General features: G+C 33.9%; 1 protein-coding gene across 10 annotated transcripts in view; it reads left to right on the top strand.

Annotated features, from left to right (window-relative positions):
- The window catches only part of RELCH (RAB11 binding and LisH domain, coiled-coil and HEAT repeat containing), a 122,228-nt gene that overhangs the window by 7,729 nt on the left and 100,776 nt on the right, over window positions 1-13,723 (top strand). For all 10 annotated transcript variants that reach the window (XR_014233821.1, XM_082352973.1, XM_082352972.1 and 7 more), the window contains exon 2: window positions 10,551-10,640. Coding sequence is in view for 9 of the 10 variants with exons in the window: in XM_082352973.1 (XP_082209099.1) it covers window positions 10,551-10,640 (90 nt within the window). In the remaining variant the exon portion in view is untranslated. The remainder of the gene's footprint in view (window positions 1-10,550; window positions 10,641-13,723) is intronic.

Here is a 13,723-nt window from a genome sequence, read left to right as displayed (position 1 = left end):
CCTGTCCTGCCCCTAGGTTCATTAGAACCAATTTTTTTTTTTTTTTAGATTCCATATCTGTGTGTTAGCATAGGGTATTTGTTTTTCTCTTTCTGACTTACTTCACTCTGTATGACAGACTCTAGGTCTATCCACCTCACTACAAATAACTCAATTTCATTTCTTTTTATGGCCAAGTAATATTCCATTGTATATATGTGCCACATCTTCTTTATCCATTCATCTGTTGATGGACACTTAGGTTGCTTCCATGTCCTGGCTATTATAAATAGTGCTGCAGTGAACATTGTGTGTACCTGCAATTAAATTTTTTTAACATCGTTATTGGAGTATAATTGCTTTACAATGGTGTGTTAGTTTCTGCTTTATGACAAAGTGAATCAGTTATACATATCCATATATCCCCATATCTCTTCCCTCTTGCGTCTCCCTCCCTCCAATTAATTTTTAAAGTGGTTGCTGGCCCCCATTTCGCTGGAGCACGATAACTCTCTAATTCCGCCTATGCATATAGTTTCTACAAACTAAGGACATCTGCCCAGGAAATCTGAACAAGTTGAATGTAAATTGTCTAATTCACTTTAAAAATAGATTCTTCAGATTTCTGAGAAATGAATACCTGATATAATTGAATACAGCAATGGTATTTACTAACATTCAGCAAAAGATAACACTTAACTATAACAGGATCAAGAAGACTGTCCTAGAGCTGATATATTTGGATTATAGCAAGCTACATGACAGATCTCTCACACTGGTATGAATAAAATAGAGAAATATGGGCTTGGTAAAAGAGTAGCTGTGGAAAGATGCGTAACTGATAAAACAGCAGTAGGTCTGTGCCAGTCTATACCATCTATACTTTTGAACTTGGCCTATTTTTTGAAGACCACTCAACTTGTAGTACTGATATCTGATCCTCAGTTCTGCTCTGCCACTTACAGCTCTGTTACCTTGGGTAAATTACTTAGCCTTTTAGAGCCTTCTTATTCTGTGTAAAGCATAGTAATCATTTCTGTCCACTGCTAGTTATAGGGTTTTAATGAAGTTTACATGAGAGTATATATGTGAGAGGACTTCAAAAACTCATTTTATAGTTCTTTCTTTTATAAGAAAAAATATATGAAGCGATGAGGGAAAACTAGATCAGATTTGCTGATGATAAAAGACTGAGAAAGATAGGTGATGTCTGCTAATACTAATTTATATGATTAAATGGGACTAATGGGTATATGGCATCCTAATTAAAATAATCGTTTAAAAAACATACTGGGAACATTTGTACTTGAAATTCACAGGAAAATTTGATAGCATTTCTATTTGAGTAGCCACCATAAATTAGATCAAAGAAGTCTGCTCATTTTAAGGGAAAAAGCTGTATAGCATAGTGAGTTAAGAGCACAGTTTGGAGTCAGACTACCTGGCTTGGATCCTGTTTCTGCTACTTTTTTATCCTTGTGACTTTGAATAAGTAACTTAATCTCTCAATGCCTCAGTCTCTTCATCTAAAAATGAGGATAACGGTACCTACCTCATAGAGCTGTTGTGAGAGTCAGCTGAATTAATATTTATTATCATTTGCAGTAAGTCTGTATAAGTGTAAAATAAATTATGAAAAGGCAGACATTGGATTTAGGATTTTTGTAATGGTTCATTAAAATCTACTACCATGCAGTTAATGCATTGTATTTTATGTCTGTAAAGGCATTGTACCTACATTTTTACAGATGTGTTTAATCACATTCATGTAAGTTATTTTTAAATATTTCTTTTTGTGTTCTTCTTAGACAATGGTTACTTACTTAATTTTATAACTAACGATGGCCAGAAAAGGGGTTTTTTCCCTTTATTTATTTATTTTTTTGGAACTTAATAATAGTTTTAAAAAAATCAATGTATGTTGCCATCTACAGAACAAATGCTTTAAAAGCAAAGAAGAGCAGAGGTAGACAGAGTGAAGTAAGAAAGAGATTACAGACCAGAAACAAGCTCAAGGAGTCTTTTGTATAGGAAAAAGAGTCAAATCAGTGCGGGAAGGGTAGGCTATTCAATAAATTTTTCTCCTTCTAGAGGGAAATTATTTATTTACCTCTTACCATATACATACACACACACCAAAACAAAGTCTCCAAATGAATTAAAATACTAAATGTGGGAAATGGAACTTGAAAACTTTTGGAAGAAAATATTAAAACATATTTATGACCTTGAGGTAAGGATTTCTTAGACATAAAAATTGTATACTTTAAAGTAAGAGATTGATATATTTGTATCAAAATTAAAATTCCTGTATGTAAAAAGCTAACATAAAGTAAAAGACAACCCACAGACTAGGAGTACATATTTGCCATATACATACAACAGTCAAAAAGTATTTCAAATTTAGAATCTGTATAGAATGCCTATAAATTAAGAGAAGGAAAAATAACCTAATGAAAAATAGGCAAAGGATAAAAATAGGTAATTCAAAAAGAAACAAACCAATGAAAAGTTGCTCAAATTCACTAGTAATCAGGGAAATGCATTTCACAATACCCAGCCTTTTGGCAAAAATGAAGATGTCTGACAACACTTAGTATTCCTGATATGGAGGAAGCAGGCACTCTTGTGCTCCCAGTAGAAGTGTCAATACAACTACTTTGAAGAATATTTTGATAAAATCTAGAAAAGTTGAAGATGTGCACACCCTTCAACCCAGCTTTTCCACGTGTAAGTATTTATCTGGAACTTATGAGGGTGCGTAACAAGGTGTGTACAAGGTTGGAAACAGTCCTCTTGGCCATACATAATGGAAACATTAGTTATGGTATATTCATAAAATGGAAATCTTAGCCTTTAATCAGATCTCAGGTCTGTTGTGGAGCATTACACACAGTTCTATACCATTATGTAAATTTTCAAACACATAAAACAATACTGTATATTATTTGTGGGTACTTGTATATGTATTATAGATATAAAAGCATCAACTAGAATCACACCAAATCCATTATTGTGATTGCCCTTGAGGAGGGAAACATTAGGGACATGAACTTTAAGGTATTATTTCTTTTTAAATTGCAAACTGTTAGCAGTTGTTCATATCAGGTGGTGGTTATATGGTGTTGTACTTTGTACTTTTCTTTAAAGCAATTTAAAGTAAAGCATTTTAAAGTATTTTTGTCAAAATTTGCATGTAGTAAATTCTGGTAAAACAAGAAAAATTTGTAATGGGAGTTATAACTCCACTATTCCACCATTAATTGGCACCTAATCCTATAACTGTGCAGTGTAAATTGAGTTTGGTGTTTTTAGTGACATGAAATACCATCTTCTTTCTGGTATATGAACACAGAGAATGAATTTTGCATAGTAAGTTATTTCTGCATATGTGTTTGGTATATGTCTACCTTTTTTGTTACCTTATATTGAATATCTGTCTTGTATTATCTATTAATTAAATTTGCACAAAATAACAGCAAAAAAATGTCATTCTTTGCTCACAAACTATTGGTACATCTGTACCAGTTTCTCTATTCTCAGTCTCCTGTTGCCATTTGTAACCTTGTGGATCAGTTTTATCTGGAAGGGAAATCTTCAGAATCAGTTAATAATTCTTAGTATAATGTTGACATAAATCTCTTTTAAGATACATTTGACATGTTTCAAGTGAACAAAACTGTACCAATAGCTTTTTATTGCATCATATGGGGAGTCTTGTAACGATTCTGTTGATGTATATCTGTACGGAAATAGAATTACTGTTAGAAAAGTACCTAGCAACAGCCTTAAAGTTTCTAATTTTTCTAGGCAAGAGTAGCTCCTGATTATAGGCATTTCTTTACAATCATGGTAAGCTTGTTTTTTGAAGCTTTTTTTTTTTTCTTCAGGGATGGATATGTGAGTAAGGAGAGTTGACCAAAGAATATAAGGTGGAATGATGAGTTATGAATGTATCACCAAAATCTCTAGTCACATTTTATTATTGTTCTTAATGTTTAATATTTGCATTTTGTACCCTTTAATAAGTTACAGTAGTAAGAATTTTTGTCTCCTAAACCTTCTAATAAGATGTCCATATCAAATAGGTAGCCTGTATTGATAGGTGATTTTTGAATCTACAGTCTCACTGAACTCTTCCTGACAGATTTTTTTTCTATAAACAGTATTGTCTTCTGAATGTAGTTTTGATCAAATATGTGTGACACAAAGGTCGGAAAGTAAAAGGTATACTTATGTACTGTTGGTAGGATACTCTTTTTGAGAATAATTTGGTGATATCAATCATATTTTTAAAATACATATTCCTTAATATCCAATTCCATTTCTATAATTTATTATAGACAAGCTTGTTTGCATTACTACTGAACCTAGATTTTTTTTCATATATTCTACAAGTAAAGGTATCAAAGATTGAAAACAACCTGACTGTCCAACGGTAGGGGGTTGGCTGATTAAAAAAAACTATCTATATGTGCTGATGTGGAATGATCACCAAGATATATGATAAATTGAATAAATTAGGATGCAGGCTAATTTATTCAAGTATTTGTGTTTTCCATTTACATACGAAAAGGGAGAAATTGGCCTATGCCTAGCATATTTCTAAAAGGATATATACAGAAGAGTCTAAACAACGATTGTCGTCACAGAGGGTGATTGGTGGTTGGGAGATGGGTTTACCTTTTCTTTGTATGCCCTTTTATATTTTACCACATATCATGCCTTAAGTGGCAAGGCTGGGATTCCAAACCAGATCGCTAACTTCCAAGTCTGCATTCTTTCCATTACACTACAACTACTGTTTTGTCAATTTTAAAGCACAGTCAAGCAAATATTCTTAAATCATTTTAGTGTATGGTCAGGCAAAGTATCTTAATAACTCATTCAGAGTATATCTTATTAACTCAGAATAGCCAGTCGTTTTAATGCAGAAGGCAAGTCAGGTAGTATAATGTTGATCATTTAAAAAATAAAGTGATAAACTATAGCACCACATCAAGACAGAGGTGAATAATCTGCTGAATGAAATTCTAAGGAAATCCGCCAAGGTTGGATTAGCATGTACTCTCTTTTTCAGTCTTGAAGCTTTGCTGCATGGTTACATCTAAGTTTCTGGTCTAGACATGGAACATGGCTAAGCCTCAAGGAGGAGACCCCAGTTGCCATCATGGGTGTAACCTTCTTCCAGATATACCCACCTATTATTTCAAAACTCCCCAGCAGTCAGAAATGATGTTCATTTGTTTTTGAAACCAGCTGGTCCTGGTTAGGTGGCTTAGATTGCTCAAGGTAGTGTCATCATATTGGCTATGTTCTTTCTAACCATCCATCAGCCCTGTGCTTGTGTGCTGCCTTAGTTCAGGCCTTTAGCTTACATCTGGACCCTCAGTTTTAGCCTTATAACTGGTTCCTGTGCCTTTAAACTTTTCCTCCATCCTTGTTCTTAATTGATTTTAAAAGTTATTCATTCCTGTCACTGCGGCTAAAACCTTTTAACATTGCTTTCTCCTGTCCATGGCAACTTTTTCAAACTCTTTTTTTATTAGCAAAATTATATATTGCAGAAACAAGAATTTAATTGTTTTTAGGAATTTTATTTTTTCCCATTTTTGCATAGTATATGATAAAAATGACTTTGAAATATGTTATTATAGATGTGCATCATAAAGTTCTCCCTGTAATTTTGCTTCTTCCTGCCTTTTCAACCCTGTTGTCATATACCAACCTTTGGTGTACTCACATTGTTTACTCAATGTCCCTTGAACGTGTTTTGTATATTCCTATCTCAGTGCCTTTGACCATATTATTTTTCCTTCTCTTGGAATTCTTTTCCTCCATCCTCCTTTTGTTTTTTCCAGATTCTGTATATCCTTAAGGGAAGGTCCAGTTTATGTTCCTTCCTCTCCCTGAAGCTTCTCCAGCACATAGTGATCTCTAAATCCCCTGAACTTGTGGGGTTTTTTGGTCTGTTTCACTTATGGAAATTAATTATATGGAAACCTGTGACTGTGTTAGTGTTACTGAAATTTTTGTATATGTTAATGTTTTAGCTGACTGGATTTTTTTTTAAGATGTTTGTTCGAGTTCCTGTCTGATATATCTTTGACTTCTTTCACACCTGGCACAAATGCCTAAAGTAGGCAATATATAAATGTTTATTTAGCATGAGTATAGAAAAGAGACCATATTTTATTTATCTTTCTGTCACCAGTGCGTAATATTGTGTCTGGCAAATAAGCCTTTGAAAAAATGTTGATGTTATGTTAAAGAAATGATCTTTAGGTAGTGGGATCCTATAAATATGTAAGTTTGGAATATTCCTTGTGAAATTAGCTTTTCCCTGTATAGCCTGAGGAAAGTTGAGTCCAGGCTGATCTTTCTGAGGCCTTTCACGGTATCAAGCCCAACTTAGCTGGAATCTAGGAGATCTGAACCTGCATGCTTTTACATATTGTTCAAGGGAACTAATGGTTTAGAGCTCAGGCTTTGGCATCAGAGAGCTTGAGTTCATATTTTTACTCTGCTACTTCCTAGCTGTGTATCTCTGGGACAGTCTCTGTTTCCATACTGTAAAATATGGAAGGTAATGACTCCTCTTGCAGGGGGCTGTCACGAAGGTTAAATAAGGTTATCTATGAAAAATATCTGGCACAGAATAAGTGGTCAGAAAATGTTCAATATAATAACTAATGCTGTTATTAATAATAATCTTCCTTTTAACCTGATAGCTGTTCATATGGTGAAATCATCCAGCATTATAGAAATTTTAACTTCAGTGAATAGTTTGTCAACAAAATTTCAGCGTTCAAGTCTCTTCCTAAGTTTAAGTCTTTTGATTTGACGTTTAACTCAGTGGAATCTTGTGACAGAAAAGACAGTGGACTGCAAACTGGGAGACTTACATTGTACCCCTAGCTTGCTCACAGATTAATTTGCTTAACCTTTAACATAAAGTAGTCTAATTGTATTATCGTTATCTGTGTACAGCATGAAACTACAGTGGTTTATAAACTTATTAAGGCAAGAACCAAGTCTTACTGAATTTTATCTTTCTACTCCCTACCGTGGATTAGTAAATATGCATTGAATGAATACACGGTTCAGTTTTCTCATCAAACTGGGGTTGATGGAGGGGTTGGACTATCTCTAAGATTCCGTCTAGCTCTCAGATATTTTGAACATAGGGGTCAGTGAAGTGAGTCCCAGCGTTAGAGAAGAACTGAGGATCAGAAAATATAAATATAAGTTTTGCCATTGACAGATTTCTGAGATCCATTTTTAATTTAAGTGGATAACATATTAAAGTGTTTATGCATGACCTCAGGTTTAGATATGATTACTTTTAAGGTAAATTTGTTATCTTTCTGTTTATTAAATTTATATACTATATACTTCTTTCTTTGTTACTTATCATGACACAGGCATGGTTCAGTAAACGATCTTTACTAAACAAATTGGAATTTAAAGCTAATTGCTTGACATTATTTTTCTTCCTATTCTTTAAGTGTGAACGGGGTACTTTTGTGACTTTTTAATTATAAAATGCCCATATCATAAAAGGTATTAACTGTGTTTGGGGAAAAAATACCAAAGTACAAATAAAAAAATTCAAGCAGTATGGAGAGGAGTATGTATTGAAAAATTTTAACTCTGCTTCTTGGAGTCAGTTATATCTACAACCTTTAAAAATTATCATTCAATCTTTTATTGTAGCTTCCTGTCAGTAACCTGGTACACTATAGTTGTTCACTAAATGTTCACTGAATTAACCAATGCTCTTTACCAGTCAGGAGCTGATCAATTTTCCTGGTACACTTAGCTTTTAAAGTGCTATATAATTTCCATAAAAGATACCTTTTCAAGGGTCTGAAACTCATTTTTTTAACTACTGTAAAAGTTACCTTCTGTCATCAGTACTAAAAGATTAAAAGTATATGTATAAATAAGACTACTCTCATATGTGATTTATAAAATCAGTCTGCATGCCTTATAGTCACACTGTGTATAATGGTTTTAGTTTTCAGACCTAGTAAAACTTACATACAGGTTTTACTGGTTTGCCAACTATGATGAAAGTCCCTGATCATTCGGTTTCTGAGTTGTAAAGTGAATTACTAAGAAGTTACACAATCTTGGGATTTGAAGAAAGGCTTTGTGGTATACTTTATATTAGAAAGTGGTAGTAACTTCTTTCTTAATAAAAGAGGCTGATTTTTCCAAACTCTTCCTCTTTTATATTAGAGTATTTGGAAAGGCATGTGCTTGCCCTGGAAAAGAATTGTGGCTGAATCCAAAGAAGCGTATTTTTCTAGGAGCTGTAATATTACCTATTAGTCTTAAATTCCAAAGTACATTTTATGTGCAAAATCTATTTTAGGTTAGCCCCATCAAAGTTAAAATTACTTCCTTCTATAATTTTTTTCTGACATGGAATAAATTTTAATACATTAGGAGATTTTTTTTAACTTTTATGACACTATAGTTATTGTTAGTTAAAAAGACATTAGAACTTTTTTTCTTGGAGAATATAAAATTGTTGGCTTGGAACTAAAAAAAATAATTAGAATATATTTTTCAATGGCCATAATAATACCAAGTCAAAAATTAAGCAGTGTTTGCTTTCCGCAAGAACTCTTCCTATTGCATAGGTGATTTCTTTGAAAGTTTTAGAGAAATAGTAACAGTATAATGGAGGAATAATATATGGTGATCAAATAGGCTCTAACCTAGGCCTGTATGTGTGATTGAAAATACTCTAACCTAGGCTTGTATGTGTGATTGAAAATACTAGAAAACACTTAGAAAACTAACATTAGATAGATACTTAACATAATAGAAAAATATTTATCCAGAATCAACAACCAACATCATACTTAACAGTTCATGATAACCCAAACTCCTGTCAAAATATAGAACATTACTGTCACCCCAGAAAGTTCCCTCATGCTCCTTCCCAGTCAGTCAGTCCCTACCCCTTTCAGCCCCCCACTCCAAGAACCACTATAATGATTTTTTCTACCATAAATTACTACTGCCTATTCTAAGACTTCATGTAAATGAAATTATGCATTATGTACTCTGTGTAAGACTTCTATCATTCAGCCTAAAGCATTGAGATTCAGTCACGTTGTGGCATATATCTCAATAGTTTTTTTTTTTAATTGCTGAGTAATGTTCCTGAGTTCAGCCTATATTTAATATGAACTTTCTAGATTTCTGTGGTTGCTATTGTTATTTGGTGTTTCTTGGTTTGTGCTTAAAATAAATTATGCTCTAATAAATGGTACTGTAATACTTAATTTTCTGTTATTTGTTTATGCTGTCTTAAAACTTAAGTTAGTAGCAAGTTGTTATTTATCAGATATAATTAAATTGCAGGGGAATTAAATGCTTCTGTGAATACGAACACAGTGTTCTCAGAAGAGTACTATATATAGAATTTCACTTAGTTCACCTTAATAGGAATTTAAAGATAAGTGGTTCATTGATAATGACATAGCTCTATTTGAAGAGTCAACCATTTCAATTATTGGCATGTACTAATTGTTTTAAAAGGAGGTGAGGGAGCCCTATGTGGAGTTCAAATCTTTATTTCTATAACTTGCATTCATTTGTCCAGACTGTGCTTTCTAAACACAGATAATCTATTCCTTAGAGCAATATATAAACAGTAGACACTATGTAAGTAGCATGATTTAATAAAAAGAGTTGACCTAGCCTCTCATTTGTCCCTTCTTTGCATTAGCTAACTAGAGCTCCTTTAATGAGTATCAGCATTGATTTCTTCCTTTAAGTGAGAATGTTTACATCATGTTTTTCTGTTTAGGGACACTTAAAAATCTGGCACAAGCTAGGGACACTCCCCACTACCACCATGCACGTAAAACACAGAACTCTTGAAACCCCTTCATTTGCCTTTTGCATCCCATATTACAAATTCAATAAATGAAATCTTTAGGAATCATCTTGTTTACTTTCTTTTACTTAAACCCACATCCATTTCACTACCAGGACATATTGGTTCTACATCAAAAAATAACCCAAATCTGACCACTTCTCACATTTCTACTGCCTCTATTCTAGGCCAAATCTGATCATCTCTCACCTACATGACTCTAATAGCCTCTTTTTTTTTTTTAATTTTTATTTTATATTGGAGTGTAGTTGATTTACATAGTAGTCTCTTAACTGGTCTCTCTACAAACCACTTTCCTTACAGCAGCCAAAATGATTTTCCAAAAATGTATGTGTTTTTGTTGTTTTCCATTGTACTTGGAATAAAATTCAAACTGTTTGCAGTTTTGTTGTCCTTAGCTGGGCTTGCATTATATCCTGTGTGTCCGTTACTCAGGAGTTAGTTAGAGATCTGGGCAGGGAAACTTGAGTTACTTCAAAGTAGCTTAATTGGTATGAGCATTTTTACCTTATTGTTTTAATAGAATTCCTATATCTTAGAATCACAGTTTATTCACTGGAAAAAAAATCATAGCTAATTGATTTCCAATCCCTTATTTTGGCAGTTAAATAAAAATCTGTTTAATTCTTTTTTTTTTTTTGGTTTATTACAGATCGAGCTGGGAGCATCAGTACCCTTGATTCTTTAGACTTTGCAAGATATTCAGATGATGGTAACAGGGAAACGGATGAGAGAGTGGCAGGTGAGTAAGATTGTAAAGACAGATTTGGATTTTTTGACATTCCAGAAATAATGAAATGACTTGAAGAATTCTCTTCTTTCTATAATTTGGTATGTGAATATATTGATATAGTTATTATACAAAGTTATGTTACTAATTTATTGGTTGCAGGGAACATCCCAGCCCCCAACTGCTCTTTCCAGTGGTGCTCTGAATTTTTGGTTATGCACACCTACAGTTTGCTGAGTTCTGCTTGTAGCTAGTAGTTTACAACCATGTAGTTATACAGCTGGTGTAAAAGAGGTTTAAGTTAGCCATGGTTTAGTACAAAGTTAGTTGGTCATTGGCCTCCTCATTCCTTTTATCCTCCAAACCAGGGCTGAGTAATATTCATGTGTTATATACCAGTACGGCTCTACTGATTGTTAAAATTGGTTTAAATACTTCTATGCTGGTTGGTGAATAAAACTTTGCTTGGTTCCCTGGATGCCCCCTGGCCATCACTGCATCTCTCCAGAAACTTCTTGACTTGCCTGTGATCCAGAAAATAAAGGGTTAATGCTTGGTCCAGCAGGGGCCTCCAGGACCTTGCCCATTCCAAAAAGAAGGCCAACATCCTTCTTAGTTGCTTGGTTTCTCATTCCAATCTCCTTCCCCTCTCCATCCTCCCACCATTTCTGCCTTTTAGGCATCACCACTGGATCTGTAGGGACTTCAGAAGACCAATTTGTACCCTCTGTGTTCTGCCCACATCAAATGAGGCCAGTTGGATTCTTCTGGGGGTCCACCCTGGGATTTACCATTGTAGCAGCTCTGGCTCCTCAGGTGTCAAGTGACTGGTACCTTTCTGGTGCTTCAAGGCTGTGGCTGTCTGTTATTGAAGTAATTTTTGAATGTCTTATTGGAATTGTAGTTTTCATAGGACGTTGACTCTGAGATAGATGGGAAGTAGACAGACATCAGTTAGGTATTTTAATCCACCAGAATGGTGGGCACACCTGGCACAGGAAGGATGCCACGTGGGACAGATGGGAGCCTGTGAGGGAAATATTTTTCTTCCATTTACTGGGACAAGTTTGTTAAAACCTACCAAATGTTTGCCTGTCATAGTCATTGTGAATAAAAGTGAGTGCTAATTTTTATATAGCACTTGCTCCATTCTGAACACTGTTGTAAATGTATATTAACTCTTTGAGTTATACAATTATCATCATCCTCCCCTCCCCAAGAAACTGAGGCACTCAGAGATTATTAAGACTTTAGTGGCAGAGCTAAGACTTGAACGCAGATAACCCAGCAGCAGAGCCCACAACTGACTGCACTGTATGCTGCCTCTTAGCGTGAAGGATGAGGTTTGACCTGGTTAAGATGACATTCCAGTATGTGGTTTTCATTTATTACTCGAGAATAGAGCCATTGAATGTTTAAAAAAATCTCTCTTTCCCTAATCTCTTCCCTGAGTTAGGGGAAAAAAATGATGTAATTGTTTTTAGTTCAACAGAGGCTAAGAGAGGATTCAGCAGTGAGAACGATAGCATTATCAATTGAATGGGGAAGTCATTGGAAGAGTTTAATGCAGCTCCATATATCAAGTCATGATTTAGTCATAAGCATTATTAATTAAAAGCTGTATCAAAAAGGAAATCACATCAGTACTGTCTGAAAATTAGCAAATCAAATGGGAATTATTTGAATAATTTTAGGACAAACTTATCCTACTAATTATATCATTTGTTAAGTGGCATTATGTTATATTTAATTATATAGTAAATGTTAGCTATTCTGTGTTTTCTGTTATATGTTAAGTATTAAATGCATGGTGTTTTGGTTTATTAGAGACTAACCAAATATATTTAGTTTTGTATATTGTATTGTTGTTCAGATGGTTATGTATTAGAAAATAACTTCTACCCAGAAATAGACCACATAATTATTTTCTTCCCTTTAATTTTTATTTGAAAACCTAAATTTTAGACTTAGTAAAATTTAAGAGGTTCATCATTATTCTCAGTATTTAGGTATTTTAGTATTTCTAATTAGGGGAAGCACTGATGCAGAAGCAAGATGTTATAATTAAGCAAAATGTTATAACTAAGCATAACTAAGAGTGAATATTTTAAATATTTGGTAGTTTTGACCTTATATTTTTAATCTAAAGATTATACTCTTGTCTCTAAGTTTGGGGAGATAAAGTAATTTTTGCTTACTATATAATGCTAATAATAATAAGACAATATTGTAAATCAACTATACTTCAGTGTAAATGAGTGACTGAGTGGTGTCTTCCATCTTCATTGGAAAAGGGAAGGAAATGTATGTTATTCCAGGAGAATGGCATTTAGACTTTTAGTGCTCTTGTGCCATCGCCTGTTATTGAACCAAATGTGTGATATGTGGATGAAAATTTCAATTAATCACAATTCCCATTTACAAAAAGAGTTTTGGCTCTTTGCTAACCATTGCTAGTAACTTAGAACCTAATCAAAAAATGAATAATCCAGAAAAGATAATTATCCTGCCATCTATCATTGGATCACATGTAAACCTCACTGAGAAAGAATAAAAATCTCTTTTATTTTCATATGCCAGTCTTGGGCAGAAGGAGATTATAGATAATACAGGTATTGAGTCCGCTGCCCCACGATGCAAATGTAGGGTCTGCTCCAGGCTTTAATAAACTGTTGCTGTTTATGAGACATATATATACTACAACATGTGGGTTCAGCATCATTCTTATCATCTTTTCCCTAAATTTAAAAATCTGGTTATTTTTTCAAGTCTGTACAGGTGTTCCTTTAAAGAGGAAAAGATCTCTAAATGGACAGATGTTTATTGAGCACCTGCTCTGTGCCAGGCACTGTTCCGGTTGCTTTATATAAAATACTTATTTAACCTTGTGAACAATCCTTCAAAATAGGTCATGATATCCTTATTTTATAGATCAGAAAACTGAGATTGAAAATTTTTCCCAGTAGCCTCCGTACGGTTAAAGGGCAAAATCAGGATGTGAACATATAGGTTTTTATTCCAGGGCTCACGATGTATCTTTAAGTACCAGGCTGGAGCTTTGACTCATCTGTACATTCATGTGGATAGCAGAATCT

This window comes from Balaenoptera borealis (assembly GCF_965194805.1).
Source record: "Balaenoptera borealis genome assembly, chromosome: 14".
In the NCBI taxonomy this organism is placed as follows: domain Eukaryota; kingdom Metazoa; phylum Chordata; class Mammalia; order Artiodactyla; family Balaenopteridae; genus Balaenoptera; species Balaenoptera borealis.
Note: the sequence above shows the minus strand (reverse complement) of the source record. Positions and strands in the feature narration are given on the sequence as shown.